At 40.1% G+C, this 19,649-nt stretch overlaps 1 protein-coding gene across 2 annotated transcripts; it reads right to left on the reverse strand.

The window, feature by feature from the left end:
• Positions 1-1,467: 1,467 nt before the first annotated feature.
• On the reverse strand, positions 1,468-19,591 carry CMKLR2 (chemerin chemokine-like receptor 2). 2 transcript variants are annotated; one of them, XM_082056130.1, is made up of 3 exons: positions 19,401-19,591; positions 15,222-15,368; positions 1,468-4,064 (listed from the first exon to the last, which is right to left on the reverse strand). In XM_082056130.1, the coding sequence occupies exon 3, from the start codon at positions 4,046-4,048 to the stop codon at positions 2,996-2,998; it is 1,053 nt and encodes a 350-aa protein (XP_081912256.1). In that variant the 5' UTR covers positions 4,049-4,064; positions 15,222-15,368; positions 19,401-19,591; the 3' UTR covers positions 1,468-2,995. The 2 variants fall into 2 exon arrangements, with proteins under 2 accessions (XP_081912256.1, XP_081912257.1); XM_082056131.1 differs by lacking the exon at positions 15,222-15,368.
• Between the last annotated feature and the right edge of the window lie 58 nt (positions 19,592-19,649).

The raw sequence follows: 19,649 nt of genomic DNA on the forward strand, positions 1-19,649 counted from the left end.
TGTAGCAGCCAAGAGCTTGACCAGAGGAAATTTGCTGTCAATCCAGATTTAACATTTACCTGGCTTTAAAAATCTGAAATGCTCTACTCCATTTTGGGGGAAGTTGCATCTTTGGAAATTGCTGTTAATTCCTCTAGAAGAAGGGATGGCTTTAAGGGAAAAGTACAGAGCTCAGGCAAAGTGCAAGTAACTTTTTAGCAGTTGAACAGAGTGTTTTGCTTTTGTTTAGTAAGGGTGGTGACTAACCAAATATACTGTGGCTTTTGTTGAAAACTAAAACTTGGCTGTTCTGAGGGAGTGTAGGTGAAGTTAGAAGCAGCTGCAATATGCTAAAGATGACAAAGTGTGCAATGTAATTTTTCATTTTTTCTAGGGCTTCTTAACTAGTAAAGTAAATCATGGTGTTGATAAAAACTCCTGCTTTCCCATCCCAAGGACCCTGCCAGGTGCTATGAGCTCAGATGCGACCAGGGGGCAGCAGGGACCTTCCACAAGACCTCCAAGGCATCTGCTGTCCTGCCCCCAGCCTGGGGGTGTGGGTAACATCCTACAGCTCATGCAAGTGGAGAATTTTCTTGAAGCATGCTCCAGGCTAAAGAACAAAATAACAGGTGTTCAGTTAATATGCAAAGTAGAATTAACAGCAGTTTGATCCGCTTACTTGGCTTGAGGTTGGTTTCTAGATTGATTGAGTTGTTTGTTTGTTTTTTTTTTAAAGAACCTATCAGAACTAAATTGTTTTCCAACAACTATCCATAGCAATGATACAAATTTAAAAGCTGTCAAAGTTGCCAAGCTGTTAGACAAATTCACATTTCTAAGATTTCTCTTGGACTGAGATACAGAATTTATTGTAATCATGAAGTGGAAGCCTTTTAAATGCCACATTGGTCCCTCTGAGATGAAGATGCTCAGTGCCAAAGCCTGACAGCAGCAGCTAAAATGACTCTTTTTGTCCTTTTTTTTTTTCATAAAGCATCTGTATGTGGTTACCTGGCACAGCAGGCCCTCTTCATTTAAAGATCTGCCAACTTCAGATTATGCCAGAGCTTTATTTTATACTTTGTCTCAGAAAAAAGGTAATCTGCCTGCTGGAGGTTTAAAGGATGATTTAACAACTCAAAGTAAGTACAATTATGGGCTTCATCCCCACTTTCCATAAACTTAACTCCTAAAGGACCTGCTTCATCTTGTAATTAACGCACAGTATCCCTCCTGTGCCAATTCTTTAGCTGTTGCTTCTGCTAAGTCAGTTCTAGCAGTTCAGTCACAGTGTCTGATTTCTGATAATTTATGCAAGATGTGTATATTCGCCCATTTGAAAATCAAGCCCTTTATATAGCTGACATAAACCTTAATTCCTGTAGCAAAGAGAGTCAGGGCTTGCTTTCATCTTCCAAAATCTTTAGGAAAGAGCTGTTCTAAGCCTAGACAGTCACTGCTGCTGAGAAAAGCAAATGAACACTATTTAGAAACAACATTTTATTACTTCACTTGGAGAAGTAGTCAGGAGAGTAGCACTAATACATCATTCTTAGAAAGACGTCAGGGAACATGTGAAGAAAAACTTCAAAACAGTTGACTTAGGCACATTCAGCAGCACAGTGCCAAAATATTATGATTAGTCGCTATGTGCCAGGCAGCAAATGACTCAAAGGAAAATGCTGCTTAGGAACTTTCCAGCCCAAAGTTAAATACATTGAAATTCCACTGATCCCGCCTGACTCTGCCAAACTTCGAAACCAAAGCCCAAAGAAACAGCCACAAACCACAGTCAGGCTGTTTCTGTTTGTACAGCTACCAATGCTGGATAGGCTCGTGCATGCATATGTGTATAATATAAAGGCTAATATATTTACATATAAGGCCTCATTTACAGTATAAATGCTACTTACGTCTGTTGGCAGGCCATAGAAACTAGGCAGATTATCTGAAAGGCAGTTTTATTCTATATACCTAGGCCAGTAACAAGGGAAAAGAAAAACAGTTCAAATTCACCCAAAGCTTTATGCTTTTACTTCCGGTGGAGTTTTATCCCACATTCAACTTTTTAATTACATGGTATTGTGTCAGAAACTGGTCCACTCCACTTAACATACATCTGAAGATATGGCTGCAGACTTGTAACAGGATATTGTTGAATTCACTCTGCCCATTTTCCGAAGATTTGCATTAAAGCAAACAAAATGTTATATTATTTCTTTACTTTTGACAGGGCAATAAAAAGCGACTGATAGTTGTGAACCTTTTTAAGCCTGAAAGTTTAAAAATAAAAAGAGAACAAGTATGGTGGGAGGCCTTGAATCTCAGCTTCTGTAAGAAACATTTTCCCTAACTCTTTGCACATTTCAAATGAGCCTAATACCTGTATGAAACATCTGCTCAGTATTTTGCATTCAACTGGTGCTAAAAGCACAAGAGTAAGTGGCCAGAAAACATGGGATCTCCTGTTTTAGTTTTGAGTATAAGAGCAATGGGAGAAAACACACTTCCAGGTGATTCCTCCTTAAGGCAACATGAGACAATCAGGAGTCAAGACTATCACTAAAAGAGAACTGGTCCTGGTTTTAACAAAACAAGGACATCGACCCATTGACGTATGGTCACAACCCCTTGGATGAGAATTCCTAGATCAAGCATGTCATCAGTGATGGCAAGGAGGAATATTATTATTATGTGCTTTTTTTATATCAATGAGGTATGGAACTACAACAAAACAACAGGATTACAACAACACTCCCCATCAAAAACCCAGTTAGAGCAATTCCACTTATGCTGACAACACTCAGCTCAGGCTGTGTATGCACTGCAAACACACCACACCCTAACGATGCGTCCTTTAATAACCTCGCAAGGAAAGCAGCAAGTGCAATTAAGCCAGCTGTTTACACAAAACTGTACATGCAAAGATGCACATCTGACTGTCAGACACTCAGTCAAGAACACCTTCAAGTCTGCTGTCAGCTCTTTTGGAGAGGAATGGTGACAAGCTCAGTCACTGAGCAGTTTCACAATAGTGCCCGGGTGTATGGGTGTTGTCCGAGCTCCAGAGCTGCTCACTGACCGTCCCCGACCGGCTCACCTCCCACAGGGCCAACTTCAGCACCTCTGAGACCGTTGTCTTGACCTGGGCTTGGAACTTTTTGCTAATCAGAACGTAGAGGATTGGATTGAGGCAACTGTTGATGAAACCAAGGCCAGTGGAGAGGGGAATGCCATCCTGCAGCAAGTCGTGCAAGTTTTCATTGTGGTGAGCAGACAGCTCCACAACACTGAATATGTGGTACGGTGTCCAGCAAACAAAAAAAGCTACAACTACAGCAATGATGGTCCAGAAAAGCCTGCTGGATGTCAAGACAGTTCTCCTCTTCACTTTGACAATCAGCAATGAGTAGCAAATGACCATGGTCACTAGAGGAAAGAGGTAACCGAATGCAAGCCTCACCCAAATGAGAATGTGATGTGTCAGCAGAATAACTTCTCTGTCATTCACATGGAAATTGTTGTAGCAGATGGTGACATTGTTGAGAATTGTAGCTGTGTCTCTGAAGTATAAGGCAGGGCCACCAATAATTGCAGCTGCCATCCAAATGATCCCACTAAGAATGAAGGTGTTCCTTACAGTCCGATACTTGTAGGAAAAGACTGGGTGGACTAGGCGGATGTAGCGGTCGAGGCTGATGAACGTCAGGAAGAAAACACTGGCAAACATATTAAGTAGCGCGATGAACGAGTTCATTTTGCAGAGCCACTTCCCAAAAGGCCAGTGGAAGCCCATTGCCACGTATGTAATATAGAGGGGCAGGAAGAGCACAAAAATGAAATCTGCAATGGCCAGATTGAGGAACCAGAGCGTAGATACAGATTTATCCCACTTAAAGCCCATAAACCAGATGACAATGGCATTACCTGGCACTCCCAGCAGAAATGCCACGCTGTAAAAGGAAAGGGAAATCATATGGGCAATGCTGAGGGAGGACTGGGGTGACTCATCTTCCTCAGACAGGTCGTAGAAATAAGAGTAGTTCTCAAAATCTTCAAATGTCATGTTGCACAGTTGCTTTCTGGGGAAGAAAAGAAATGGAACAAAGGAGAAATGTTTTACTGTGTTGAAAAGAGTAACCTGCAACTTCTTTAAGTTCTTTGTCATAAAAACCCCAAAACATTGACTTAGTTTCACGTCTCTATCATTTTTTAGCTGCCAGGTGTTAGCACAAGGCTTATGGAGTATTTTGAAATGATCAAGACAACACTTGAAATCTCCAGGAACTCTTCCACTCACATTTACTTCTTAACACAGAGCACTGAGCACAGTATCACTGATAAATTTCTGCGAGACCAGCTGCAAAGTTTTACTGAAGTGTGATTTTTCCATTCTTTTCTAGTCAGGCTTCATATTTTACTGCTGTGTTCCTATTTGACCCAAGTTTTATGGATTGTATCTGTCAGAAATTAGAGAAGCACCAGGCACCTCTGTAGGCCAAAAAAATGCAGTTAAAATGCCAGGAAGCAATTTTTTTACAAAATTACCACCCACACCCCTCAAATTATAGTTAACAAAATCATAAACAATGATTTCTCCAGTAATCAAAAGTTAAATAGGTTTACTCCTCTTTATCACGTATCTATCTTTGTATCAAGGAATGCTGATTTTCTGACGCATTCAATGTAGTACATTTCCTTAACACAGAGAACGAAACATACAGAACCTATTTCAGGGACTATACGTACAATTGTGGTTTCTTCCACTAGTGAGCAGAGAAACAGGTAATTGTTGAAAGAAAATAAAGCTTCGCAGGAGAATAAGACACGCTGCAAGAGCTATAGTTGAAAATATGTTTCTCCTTTTTTTAAAGACAGAACAACGGTCTCACTTTTCTGCTGCAGAAGCTTCTTACAAGTACAATATGATTTTTCACATAAGAATTTTCTTCTAATACTCTAAAGGAAGAGTGTGGGAGGGAGAAAAGCCGGGGAAAGGGGAAAAAAAATATGACTGGGAAAACAGACAGCAAACAGAGGTTAAACAGGAAAAAGCATTCAGAAGTTACGCGTTCGTTCCACAGTATGGACAAAACTGCCACAGAGCAAATATGGCAAAAGTATCTTCCACGGTCAAAACAAATATTCTGCTAAATTCTGTTGGCATTTAAAGCTATATTGTCCGTTTGGACCTGTACCTGAGACCAGGATCCAACCAGCCTATGAGCTGTACTATGGCTGAGCCCACCAGTACAATTCTGAGCGCTAGCTGCATTCAGAAACCGAAATTCAGCCCGCACGTTTGGAACCCAGCCCTGCATTCCTGTAATTCCAGTAATTTTAGCATGTTAAGGACAACAGGAGCAGGGTCTCCTGAGTACGATGCCTGCAGAACCACATCTACAAGCTCGTCTTCATGGACACACCTTTCCCCCCAAAAAGTAGCTTGCTTATTTAGAAAGGATTATTCACACAAGTGAAGCTTGTGTGTTCACACACATCAGGAGGATAAAATTTCTCTTTCATATATAGACAAGGGGGAGAAAAAAAAAAAAGTTGTATAATTTTATATCTCTTGATCAAAAAAAAAAGTCATTAGATTCAATACAGCCTGTTCTGTCAAGAGGCTGTGATAACATTTGCCCTTTGCAATTTACATCAGGCTGAAGGAATGTTATTTGGTTTGCTGTCCTGATAAAATGATACTTATTGGGCGCATTTATGTAATTACATGCCCCTTGGGGGCAGATTCTGCACCAAATACCAGTACCACCCATCTGAGTCATTTTTTTCAAATAGCTTAACAGCTGCTGAGAAATAATATAAACAAGGAGCAGTACCACTAACATCTGGAACAACATTACATTTGGACAACTTCAGGGATTGGTCAGGTTAATAACTAGATTTTTAAGTGTCTGCGTATATAAAGTCCTATACCTTCAAACTGAATACATGGAATTAAACAAAAGAAAAATCCAATTTTTCAGACTCTTGCTGATTAACATCCTGTATTTCAGTCACAAATCAATTTTGCTTTTAAGTTTCTCAAGAGCTAGCACGACATGACAATACTTGGATTCAAACATTTCCTTTACATATGTGTAATCGCCAAACTTTTTTTTCCAAATGGTGCTGAAAAAGAACCAATGATAAGAACAAACACTTACCTACTGTTTAACAATGTTAATTTTACATTTAGAATTTCAAAGATGATTTATAACAGGAGAAAGAAGACATACCTAAATAAATACCAAGTATTTACCAAGCCTCCTGTAGTTTAAAACTCCTCCATTGAAAGAGCACACCTCTAGGATGCAACTGCTTTTCCAAGCTTGTATTTTTCCTTATCTCTGAGTCTTCCAATGCAGTAACTCTAGCAGTGGGGGCAAAAAAGCAGGAGGGACATTGCCTTCCATTGCTCCCAGTGCACAGATGCTGAAAGCAGATTCTATGGCTAAAGCTCAGCAAAGACTGACAATTACATTTGCAAAAACCAGAAACTGTTACCTCTGACATGCAAATAAATGAAGCACTTTATAAAAGGACTCGCTGTGTTGTGCCCTGCCTTGAAAAAGATAAGCAGTGATTTTTTCAGGGGAGCTATGCTGGTTCACATCAATAAGGACCCAGATTTTTTCTTCTAGGATAACTGTTAACCATCATTCAACAGGGATGTTTCTTCATGTTCTTGAAATGCACATAGTCTCAATTACATTACTTTGTTTTTTATTTATTAATAAACTTTCAGAGTCAGACCTGTCTTGCAGTTCAAGGCTAGGTCTTGAAAGTGAAGAAATCTCATTCTAGTCCTTATTCTGTCACTGATTTCCTGTATGATCTTTGACAAATGGCCCAATTTCCAGGCTGGAAAGACTCGAGAACCTGTCTGCAAACAGAGCCTCAGTAGAGAAAACAAGACTTTTTGCCAGTAGTTTCCCCTTGGCTTTCAGGCCAACTGCTAGAAAGGGCAAGGGAGGTTTCGTGCAGTTCATTGGCTCAGTCCTCACTGGTCCAGGGCTGCAAAAAGGAGCCAGAGGGAGGAAAATATTTTCAAATCAACAGGAAAGTGCTTTTAGAGTCCTGGCAATGGAACTCAGGGGCAGCCACAGGTTACAGAACAGTGTTGTATTGCACATGGATGAATATAACTAACTTTAGACTTCATCCTGTCTTTTTTTTTCTTAATAGTAAACAGAGTAAACAGCTTATGTAAAGTGTACGCTCAGTAGTTGTTTGACTGGCATCTGTTCCTGTTTGCTGAGGTCACAAGCAGCTCTGGAAACTGAGCCTCCTTGATTGAGTTGCTTAATTATGAATACAGTTGCTTAATTTTAAGCAAATAGGTTTCAGAGTGTTTGACCCGGAGGTTTCATTTCCTGTCCCCTTCTGTAAAACAGAAGTTAATTACTAAACAACTTTGTAGGAATATCACAGGCTGGGACTTGGTGCTAGTATCTTTTAAATCCAGGGAAGGAAAACAGAATTACCACGAAATACTGATAGCTTGGAAATCTTTCTAAAATACCTAGCCACAGAAATGCTGGGAAGAGATTCTACCACGTGCTGTGTAAACTATCCTCTGAATCTCAGAGGGGAATTAGAGAATCAGATCTCAACTGATATATTCATAGCTTTTCACTACGAGTACCTAGAGTTCATTTTCTCTGCCACCACTACAGTATTTCATAAAGTCAAATGAGCCATTCATTATGGCTCATAATGACAACGGGGACAAATGATTGGATATGCTTAAAATAGAACAGTTTTTGTCACACTGTGAATGGCCTTCCAGTTACGACACGGGACCAGTACTTTGGACTCTATTTGTGGCCACACCACAGACGTCCTGTTTGACCAAGGGAAGTCGTTTGACCTCTCCATGCCTCAGCCCTGAGGTCACTGGAATGGCTTTGGAATGAAATCCCATTGGGTTTTCAGTCTAAAATAGGAGAACACAAACAGAACAGTTGCAATTTCCACTCGCTTAACTTGCTGCAAATTCTTCCTGGGGGTTTAAAGTTCTCTGAGCACCACACAAGTTGGGGTCCAACTTAATTATACTAGTAGTTTATGCCACATTTGGGCCACAGCCTACACAACCTTTTTCTCACATTTGGTCCTCGTTATTTTCAAAATTGACGGAGAGGTCCAAGGGAAGAGCTTATGCATTGTCTATATTAGTTAGAAGTTAACACAAATATTTTCGTGGTAGTCTCAAAATCTATTTGTTCAGCATGATAAACAGTGCTCAGAGCCTCTGACCAGCTAAATTGATTTAAGAGGTTACAATAGCAGGTCCTGACTTAATAGTAAAGTTATGGTTTGCGGACTTGGCTGTCTCAATAGTTAACTTCATCAAGGGAATATATTACACAAACCATCCTTTTAATGTCTTCATAAATAATTCCGAGCACATCACATTCTGTGTGTATGATCTATGGCTAAAGGAAAGCTTATTTCATTGATTCACTTCAGGTTCTGCCATTTGCAAGAATCAAATATTGGAGGACAGCTGGTTTCTAAAAATGTCACCTAAAGACCTCTTGTCATACTGTGTCTCAGAAAGCTTGGATATTGAATTCATTTGAGAGCCCTCAAAAACATTTATTGGAACTTTTGAGGTGCTAAATTTTGAATTTATCCAGCTTCAAAAACACAAACAGGAAATTCACAGAGAGCTGAGCAAGTTTGCTAGAGATATATACATATTTCTGGCACGTATTTTACAAAGACATAAGAAAAGATCCTAAAACTCATGAGGAATACTGAGGAAATTACAAACTGCTATAGACTCATATATCTCCCTCAAAAGAACAAAGCAAAGATGACCATGTGCCTCCATGTAGAAACATTCCTATAGCAGAAAGTGCCCGATATACCCAAACTACAAAATTAGATCATAGCTATGCTATAATTTAGGCCTAAAGCTGGCCCTGCAGCCAAAACTACATGGTCACAATATAAATGCGTTTGTTCCAGCAGACAAGACAAGAACGCAAAAAAACATCGTTCTCCATTATGTCTCTCCGTGAAGCAGAGTTAGAAATGTATACACAATGTACTAGCTAGACATCTCCTAAAATTTATGCCAAAAACAACTTTGAGCAAGGCCAAACACGACCTTATTAGTCATAACACACCACGTCATCTGTGGTATTAAAGTCATTTTACCAGATAATTGCCTCAGAACATTTTACATCTAGTGAGTGTTACAGCGGGATTAATAAACCCTTACAGAGCAGACTCAGTTAACATTGGTAAAGCAATGATTTCAGACCAGCGCTTTTGCTGCCACAGAAATATTAAACAGCAAATGGAAACCCCAACTTTATATCTAAATAATGTTGCCTTAATAGGAAAAGTATCTACAGTAGGTCTGGCCTGAATATAACAAATCATCTGGACAACTGCTGCAACTGAGCAATGCACCATTTCCACGATCAGGTAACTCAATATCTGCAACCAGCAACTGCGTATCATCAGAAATTATTTATTTTCATGCTGAACCCAAGCGCCAAGACACCATCACCAAAGAAAAATAAACTCAGATGTCCTCAGGATATGCACTGGGAAAGGGGGGGCGTGCACTTAGTAGCTGTGTAGTTACTGCTTGCTCCTGCTCTCATTTCCTTCCATTAATACAGTTAAAAGCAGAAATATCATTTTTAATATTCCTTTTGAACATAAGGAGTTGCTGTAACTACTAAAATCTATCATGTCACCACAGACATACTACAGCAGAGTCAAGAAAATGACAGATGATAACTGTGAAACACTGAAAGTGGCTGCATTCTGGGAAAAAAAAAAAAAAAATCTAAGCATTCTTACAAGCAGGTAAAAATAGAAGTTTAGGGAAACAGTGCCACTTGAGATTTAAAATACGGTCTTATATTGTATGTGTCAGCACTGCCGAAGTATTTACATAACCGGTCATAAGGCCTCAGTATTATTCACAGCCCTGAGTGAAAGTGGACTCAAGTGGGAAGCACCAACAGTCTGGTTTACAGAGAAGGCGGCTGAGAATGACCTGCAGGAAGTGTCTGATCAAACCAGGTGCCAAACCCAGAGTCCCTGCCCAGTGGTTCAACGACAGTCACATCCTCCTTTCTGAAACCCAGTGCTGTCCTCTCACTCCTGATGGAGTGGAGAAACCACAGCTTCACCTCTGGGAGACCTTCCCCTGCACCATCACACCCACTGTGCTGGAGGAAACCAGCACCTACCTGGGCAGCCCTTGCAGATTCTGGGTTTTTATTTCTCTACACTGAAGAGAAAAGGAACCTGGATCTCCACTATTTGCTTGTCATAGACATTCATGTGTCTCTACAGGCCCAGGACATGAGGCACACGATGACAAAGCCCAGCAGGTACACCATGTATCATATCAGCTGTGTCCTCAGCGTGTAAGATAGACACACTAATGAAGTACTGAAGTTTCACTTGTTTCCTATTCCTCCACAAATGCCACCAGTATTTTCTTTGGCTATACACCACCATAATAACTACAAGTTTTTAAACTAAAGTTTTTCAAGTGCCTCAGTTTCACAGTGACTGGATTGATAAGATAATGAATGCTTGTATTTCTAATCATGCTATGTTTTTCATTCAAAAATTATATGGAATTTTTATTTTGCAATTGTTTCACATATTTGTGATTAAAGAAGATTTTGATTAGCACTCATATGATCATTACATGATCATGAAGCTCTGAGCACATTTTTAAATGAGTTTACTCCTAACCACAATTCCCTCCTAGCAAGAAGCAGCAAAGTGACAGCAGAGAGCAAATAGTGAATGCAGAGATTTCTTTCAAACTATCAACTGTTGTCTCAGCAGACTGATTAAAGCCAATTAAACATGTTAGACAACAGCCATTTTAAAGTTACTGAACAGTAACAACAGGTCATTACAGGAAAAAATAAAACAACCCTCTCCAGCAAGATACAATCTATTACACATACAGTAAGAAGACTAAGAGCTAAACCCAGAGAAAATTAGCAACATAGCTCATTCCTCAAATATGCCTTCTTATGTCCTACTCTATTTCATATATTAATTTTCCAGTCACTTCTAACAGTATGTTTGGTTATGTACTGCACTCCAAATTGAACTCTGTTCTTTCAGGTTTATTCTACTGCTCATTAAATCTACATCAGCAGTTTCTCCTAGCAAGACTGTTATATTGCCATGGTTATATTACTCTTGACACAAACTCTCGCATGGGTATATCAGAACATCCAATTCCAAAATAGTGCTAGTATATAACCAAAACATTCCAGCTGATAACATACTTTATTTTGTCCTCACAGTTAATACAGTAAGATCACTGTGTCCAGTAGACTGTCTACTTCTGAACCAGTGTTCCTCTAATATTCCTACTAATACAAAGCTAATTACTTTATTTACTTTAAGTTCAAGTCTAAAATAAGTACTGCCTGTATTCCTGCAAAACTGAAAAATTCATATTGTTAATACAATTTCAGCAAGCTGGATATTTACCTGTGTCCCTAATGCGGCACTGGGAACACTCCCTAGCACTGATAAGAATAGATGGCGCCTATGATTAAGGTATTAAACTAGAAGCTTAGAAATACTGGTTTTACAGGCTTCCCATATTACCTTAACAAATCACTTCTTTGTCATGTTGAATGACTCCACCAGACATAATACAATACCCTCAGTTAAGAGTTTAGGGCCTCAACAACACGCTACTCAGTTTTCTTAAATGGACAACAGTTCTTAACACTTCCAAAACATCTCATTTAAAATGATGTGGTGCTGAGCTCATTAAAAGAGGATCACTAGAAAGAAATGGGAGTGTAGAAAAGGGTATTGCATTGATGGTACAAGACTTAGTACTCACCGTTTTCTCTCACCTAGAAGGCTTCAAAAGAGAATCAAACTTCTGTGCCAGGCTCACACTTGCTGAAAGAGGCAAGTATTTTACGCTGGGAAAGTACCCAAAGACCCCGGCCTTTGAGATCAAAGCCTCACTGGATCTAGGTGCTATAAGCACATAATGAGAGACAACTCTTGCCTTGTTTATAATTAAACAGAATAAACAGACACAAGAGTTGGGAAAGGAATAGAAGTATCTTGCCCAAAGCCAAATAGCAGATTCAAAGGTAGAACTGGAAGCAAACACCAGACCTTGCCAAAAGAATGAAGATGAAAATTTCTTTTGTGGATAGACAGAAAAGGTGCTGGTTCTGATACCTGTTCCTTGTGGTTCTTGAAATACATCCTTTGAGAAGTATCAAAAAAGGACAAGAGAGCCTGAGCTGGCAAAGAGAAGTAGGAGAAGGCTGTAAACTCCTTGCTAGCTACTGTCTCTGGCAAGGGCTGGAGAATTTCAGAATGCTGGCTTTCGCAGATAAACCTTGCCAACAAACCTGACTTGCAGCAATGCGTTTTGTTAGCTTGCCTTTGAGCCCACTAATGAAAAAGTATTCTATCTGCACCAGGTCTGTTTAGTTCATCTAAAGAATTGTAAGGCAATAAAATGACAGGACAGGTATAAGAGAGCTGCAACAAGCCAGCAAAAATTCTGTCAGGAAAGAACAGCCATGGGCTGATACAGGGCTTTTTGCTCCTGTCTCCAGGCCCTCAACCTCTTGAAGAGAAGCTGCTAAATTAATGGATACTGTGATTAAGTTATAAAAGATGTACCCATCATTAACCAACTGACACGAGATAAATGCTTTCTGACCGCCTGCAAAACGAGGGGATGTTTTTCAAGTTTTAGATCCTTCTGCATAAGAGGGAGACAGAAATTAAGTAATACATTATTTAATAGCGGAGTGCTTAGTTTATACTTAACTAATAATTAACAGAGGTATTGTAAGTAAGAAACTAAACAATTATAACTAACATCATCAATTATTTCTTAGTATAGATGTATTGTATCTCAAAATTTTTAAAAATTGTAATGCATATGTAATAATTATGTGAATATAAGCAACGCAAGAGCATCCAGACTTTGGAGCGCTTATGGAGGATGATCCCCAGTGTTCCCCAGAGCTGATAAAGAATGTTGCTTAACAGTATAACTGACTCTACTGTTTATTTCTCCGTTTCGCTCTGGAACACACAGAAGGTACAAAGAGCACAGAATTAGCTGAGCTGCCCTAGAAGTACTATATGCTTCTTTTGCAGACACTGTAAAAGTATAAAGTGTGGGAGAACTGATCTGTGCATGATGGCATCTTCCCTAAACCCAAATATCTCCTGGACACCACCCACAGCAATCCCTTCTGGTACCAGTCCATGAGAAACCATTCCTCCCCCTCAGCTCTCTCTTGCAAAACCAGTGACAACAGAGCCCTGTGCCGAGCTGGAACTGCTGGCTTCAGACTGAAGGAGCACAACTCAAACCATTATCAGAAATAATTAGTGAAAAACAGACAGACAACCAGCCACCACAGTAAGAGAGACAGCTGAACTGCTGGCACATTCCATAAGAAAAAAAATTAATAAATAAGCAAATAAGACCATTCAACAAACTACAATCCCCTGCGAAACTACATACCTGTGCTTGGAATAGCAGAGGTATTAATAAAAAATTAATATCTAAGAACAGATCATAAACTTCAAGTGGTATTTGAAAAAAAAAAAGAAGAAGAAAATTCCTTAAGACAACTGGCTTTATTAGGAAACCAATATAGAGTTTTCTCTTCAATCAATCTACCAGAAGTAAACACAAATCTAACAACATTTCAGAAGTTGCTCATTAAGTTGTCAGCAAAGAAGGAAGTTCTTAAAATTAAAAGGAAGAATTTACAAAGTATAGTTCATACAAATTGTGTTATTGTCATCAACAGTTTACCTCTGCCCCAACCAGTGCCAAAAAAATCTGCAGCTAGATCCTGCCTAGGAATCCTTATATAGTTTCACTGATTTAGGATGTCTCTCCACAAAGGCAGTTAGAGAAACCAAACCATACATTCATTCTCCAGAGTCAAATAACTTCCACTATGCTACACTCAAAAATATTCTAAGTGCAATAAAAATGGACTCTAGTATCACTCCTAGCACATATAAAATCCCTCGGATTAAAGTAAACTTGGTGGGACCTCTAACTTGTCTGCCTGGCATAAGTAGCTGATAATGTTTTAAATTAGAATGGAAGCTGTGGTGACACTAAACAAAAGTAAATTTGGTTCTCAAAATATTTGCATTTCCTAGCTCAGATAAGGCAAAACAAGAATAGGATGCTCGTAAAAGTAAACTGTCACAAGCACATTAATCCCGAATCAGTTTCTACAAACCTCATCTGACAAATTCCTTTACCCCGACCTATCCTCACTCTCTTCTCTTTAGATACGAATTAAGAAGCATTTCAAATTATTCAGCAACATAATTTTATTCAGCTAGAAAGCAAATGCTTCTTAATACTTAGACAATCTATACATCATCAGTAAATCTACAAAACCAGCTTTTAGACATTGTTTGGCTTTGCAAGGTCACATTTAGAAAGGTGACAGGGGACAATGCCACGGAGGTGGAATCCAGCCCTGTCTCATGGTGTGGTAGCATGTAAGGCTGCAAATCTTCTTAACACTTCCTAGGAAACACCCTTCCATGCATTTAATGACAGCAAGATCTACATCCTACCTTATTCCACAATGCTTAGGGAAAACACACACACCTTCCGTCTCAGATCATAGAAGCCTTTTTTAATTCTGCATGACTGTAACTCTTCAGAATTATTTGTTAATCTGCTATTTGAGTTGAAATTATTTCCATTTTCTGTTCAGATCAGAACTGATGTACTTATTTCAACTGGGAAATACTTATTTCTACTGGAAAATATTTATTTCTAATTATTTCTACTGGGAATTGCTCTAGGTATAGCAAACATACTATCCCTAAGCAATAAAAAAAATAAAACCAACACACAAGGGGAGGTGGGGGGAGACAGAGGAAGAGAGAGAGATATTAAAGTCAGTCACCATTCTCCGACAGGATAAAAGACTCCTTGAAGTGTGTATAAACACATTCAAAAGTCATTAAAAATTAAATTCATACATACTTTCATATCTTTTCTTGCTGCAGGGGTTGTTCAATGTAATCTTTGAAATTAACAAGTATTACATTCTTTCTTCCAAGAAGGATTTTTAGTCAGTATATGCTACGTTACCTTACAGAATTTGCCTGCGAGTGGTGTTGTGGCTGTAGAAACACATTATTTAGAAAGAAGGGAAAGAAAGATTTAAAATATAACCAAGAGGTTGACCTACCTCGTTTAGTCCTTTGAAACCAAACGCACTGTAAATCAGGGATGTGAGCTCTGTAGCAGGAGGAAGAGCAAAGTGATCGCAGAGTTCAGAGTGACTTCAGTGTGATTCCAGCTGCTTCACTTGGCTACTGCCTCCCTTCTAATAAAGCTGCGGAGCGATATAACACCGTGTTTGTTTTCAGCTGAGGAAGTTGTTTCCAACTTCCCTTGGTTTTCTAGACCCAGTTTTGAAATATTGGCTTTCTGTATAATCCCAGTATTTCACCAAAAATAAATGTAGACATGTGAATGAATCATTCTGGTGAGTGGCCAAGCAAGCAACAGATGTGGTGGCTGATGAATGGAAAGAGACCTTACAGTTGTAGGCTGCTTTTTGTTATGCAGAGAAGAGGTTGAACAGTATTTCTTTGTAAGCACTCTGGTTTATAGAAAATAATGTCGAATGAGCAGAAAGATGATTAGAAGTCACACTGAAAGCATAATTTTGTAACTGTATGCTGAGATCCATTCATTTTGTGTTCATGATCAGTAAATTAATCCCGTTTTTTTGTGTAAGAGAGAAGTGAGCTCCTCAGAACATCACTAATTAGCGCTTCTGTCTGTCAGACAGGGCAACACTGGTCAGAAATTTGAACTGGGTTTTAGGAGACTTGGCTCAGTTCCCAGTTCTGTAAAGAGCCTGCTGAGTTTTTGTGGCCAGGACTCATAATCTCCATGTAGCTTAGTTTCCCAGTCAGTAAAATGGGAATATTATTCCACCAGTATCTACATACCATAGCTTCACCAGAATCTGATGGTACTGCATTCATCATAGCATTTTAAATCAGCTGAGCATCTGTGAGTCTACCCTTACCAAAACTGAATCTTCCAGTGGAAGCAATGATCTAACAGTAGTGCTCCTTTGTAATTAACAAAAAACATGTAAAATGTCCAACCCTGATTGAATCTAGTCAGCTCCAGATTTTCCAGATATCAACTCTATCAATTCCAGTGAAAATTAGAAAGAAAAAAAAAAATCAATCAAACAAACAGAAGAGCCAAGTGCTCTGTAACAAGCAGCAGCATCTGGTTAGCAAGGCTAGCAAGGCTATCAGTTTTAATCACAGAATGTCAGGGATTGGAAGGGACCTCAAAGATCATCTAGTCCAATCCCCCTGCCAGAGCAGGAACACCCAGATGAGGTTACACAGGAAGGTGTCCAGGCGGGTTTGAATGTCTCCAGCGAAGGAGACTCCACAACCCCCCTGGGCAGCCTGGGCCAGTGTCTGTTACCCTTACTGAGAAGAAGTTTCTTCTCAAATTTAAGTGGGACCTCTTGTGTTCCAGTTTGAACCCATTACCCCTTGTCCTGCTGTTGGATGTCACCAAGAAGAGCCTGGCTCCATCCTCCTGACACTCACCCTTCAGATATCTGTAAACATTAATAAGGTCACCCCTCCGTCTCCTTTTCTCCAAGCTCCAGAGCCCCAGCTCCCTCAGCCTTTCCTCACATGGGAGATGCTCCACTCCCTTCAGCATCTTTGTTGCCCTATGCTGGACTCTCTCCAGCAGCTCCCTGTCCTTCTGGAACTGAGGGGCCCAGAACTGGACACAATATTCCAGGTGCAGTCTCACCAGGAATATTAAGCACCTCTCCTATGGTCCACAGATCACAGATTACCTTAACAGGAACCAAAACCCTCCAGCAAAACTACTCTTTGTCTTTCCTCCATGACAGCTCTTCAAATTCTGCCGATATAACTTAAAATCCTGACAGCTTGTACATGAGGGGGAAAAACTATGAATGAGAGGAGGATGGAGATTTTGCTACAGACAGAGTCCCTGCACCACAAGGGAGTATAGGGGGCACGATTCCTGTGAATATAGGACACAGGAGACAAACACATGTGTTGCCTTAGAAAAGAGTATAGAAAGACTCAAGTCCCTCATGGTTTGTCACCTCACTTGTTTATTCCTTGTTTTTTAAAGATTTCCTGTTTACTCTAGTTAACTGATTAGTGAACCTTCACTGATAAAAAAGCTCCTTTAATGGTAGCTCTTTTGTAAATATTGGGATAGGTTAAATATAGGCACAATTAAATGGCTCATCTGCTGAGGATTTTTGCTTGTAATGGCACACAAGTCTGTCTTCAGGTACCTTGCCAAATCCAGTCATTGTAAGGCAGTTAATTCAAGTGCTTGCTCAGTTCTATTTCAGCAGGATAAAAGAGGAAATTACTGGGTAGATAATCCTGATACATGATCTACAGTAAAAGAAAAAACCTCAGCAAGCAAAGTAGAATCACACATTTGCCAAATGCTCTTCACCTTCTCGGTGCAGGTGTTGTCCCAAAACGCGGGATCAGTACCCAGTGTGCAGATTCCAATTCACATGCAGGGTCGAGGTATATGCTTTCTTTATTTACTTTTCTGAGTAGGGGGCGTCTTTTGAGTCAGAGGTTACGATCTGCCCCTGCTGCCTTCACCTTTCCTCTAGTTCCTATACTCTTTCTTTCGATCTTGGCAATCTTCCATCCTTTGGCCACAAAAACTTTGCATTCCTCATTTATTTTCCTATTTATCCTTCAGGGGAGAGTTGAATTTCAACCGAAGCTTCAACCACACAAGCATCTCTACATAATACCAATCCTAAAATCTAGGCAATAAATTGTTACATTTACAATCATATAGCAGCAAAACTGATTCAAATTGCTTATTCAACTCCATAAAAATTCAAGAATCAAGACATCACAGGGAGCATTTTGGAGAGTGCAGGGGATTTTAGCAGTTTTGGGGTAGTGAGAAATTGTCCTTAAGGGGCTGTTTCCTTCACTCTACCATGTACTGTGGATGGTAGTTCAGCTCCTTCAGAACCAAGGGAGGTCTAAACCTCACACAGCAATTTTCCTCACCCTTCCTACCACTGTAGCAAATACGAAATCACAACTGCTAAGGACCCAGAAGATGTTTTGTGGAGACAAGTTTCCATATAATTTTTTTTTTTCCCCCAAGAACAGCAGATTGCTGCATTTAAAATATTTTTTCTACCAATCTGTCCTACCTAAATTTGCTCTTTTTCAATTGAAAAGGACTTTTGCTGTGACAAGCAAAAAAAATCCAATGGGCACCACATGATCTGATCAGCATACATAACATATCTGGGAGAAGAAATAATTGAATTTGTTACAGACAAAATTGCGTTTACTCTAACAGGATTCTGCTTGTTTTCTGTTCAGAGCTAAACACAGCATTTTTTTCTTCTACAGTTGTGCTTACCCACACCGGGAATCTTAAGTCCCTGAAGAATGTAAACTTGGGCCCTAAGTCTTTCCTTGTTTTAGTTCCTTCTGTGTTCAGACACAGTAAAGCTGGAATGGTGAGTCCCACATTACGTGACCTTTTAATATACATTTTCATACCACCCATTAAGCATTGACATAATTTTATGAGTGTGATCTTTCTGTGAAAAATATATGTTTGGAAGAACACTAATGAAAGAAGTGTGGAGTCTTGCATCTGGGTAGGAACAACCCCAGCTTCCATTAGAAATTGGGGAATGACCTATTAGAGAGGAGCATAGGGGAAAGGGACCTGGGGGTCCTGGTGGACAACAGGATGACCATGAGCCAGCACTGGGCCCTTGTGGCCAGGAAGGCCAATGGCATCCTTGGGTGGATTAGAAGCGGGGTGGTTAGTAGGTCAAGAGAGGTTCTCCTGCCCATCTGGAGAGAGTCCAGCGCAGCCACCAAGATGCTGAAGGGAGTGGAGCATCTCCCGTGTGAGGAAAGGCTGAGGGAGCTGGGGCTCTGGAGCTGGAGGAGACTGAGGGGTGACCTCATTCATGGTTACAAATATCTAAAGGGTGAGTGTCAGGAGGATGGAGCCAGGCTCTTCTCGGTGACAACCAACGACAGGACAAGGGGTAATGGGTTCAAATTGGAACACAAGAGGTTCCACTTAAATTTGAGAGGAAACTTCTTCACACTGAGGGTGCCAGAGCCTGGCCCAGGCTGCCCAGGGGGGTTATGGAGCCTCCTTCTCTGCAGACATTCCAACCCGCCTGGACACCTTCCTGTGTAGCCTCATCTGGGTGTTCCTGCTCCATGGGGGGATTGCACTGGATGAGCTTTGAGGTCCCTTCCAATCCCTGACAGTCTGTGATTCTGTGAAAACAAACAAACAAACAATCAAAAACCCCTACCTTGTTGGCTTTTCTGTCTTCTCCTTTTTCTGCTTGGAAGCTGTATTTTATTTTGCCATGCCATTTGTGCTTTTTCAACAGGGTAAGTTAATGAAGTCTTGAAGTTTTTACTCTGCATTAAGTGTGGTCCATGCCAGAGTGAAGAGAGACATGATTCGTGAACATGCAGTGGATGTGTGACTTGCAGAGCAAACGACTTTAAACCTGATGGGAAAATAACAAAGGAGAGCATTTAAATACAAAGAATAG

This window comes from Streptopelia decaocto, assembly GCF_964273445.1.
Source record: "Streptopelia decaocto genome assembly, chromosome: 6".
Lineage (NCBI taxonomy): Eukaryota > Metazoa > Chordata > Aves > Columbiformes > Columbidae > Streptopelia > Streptopelia decaocto.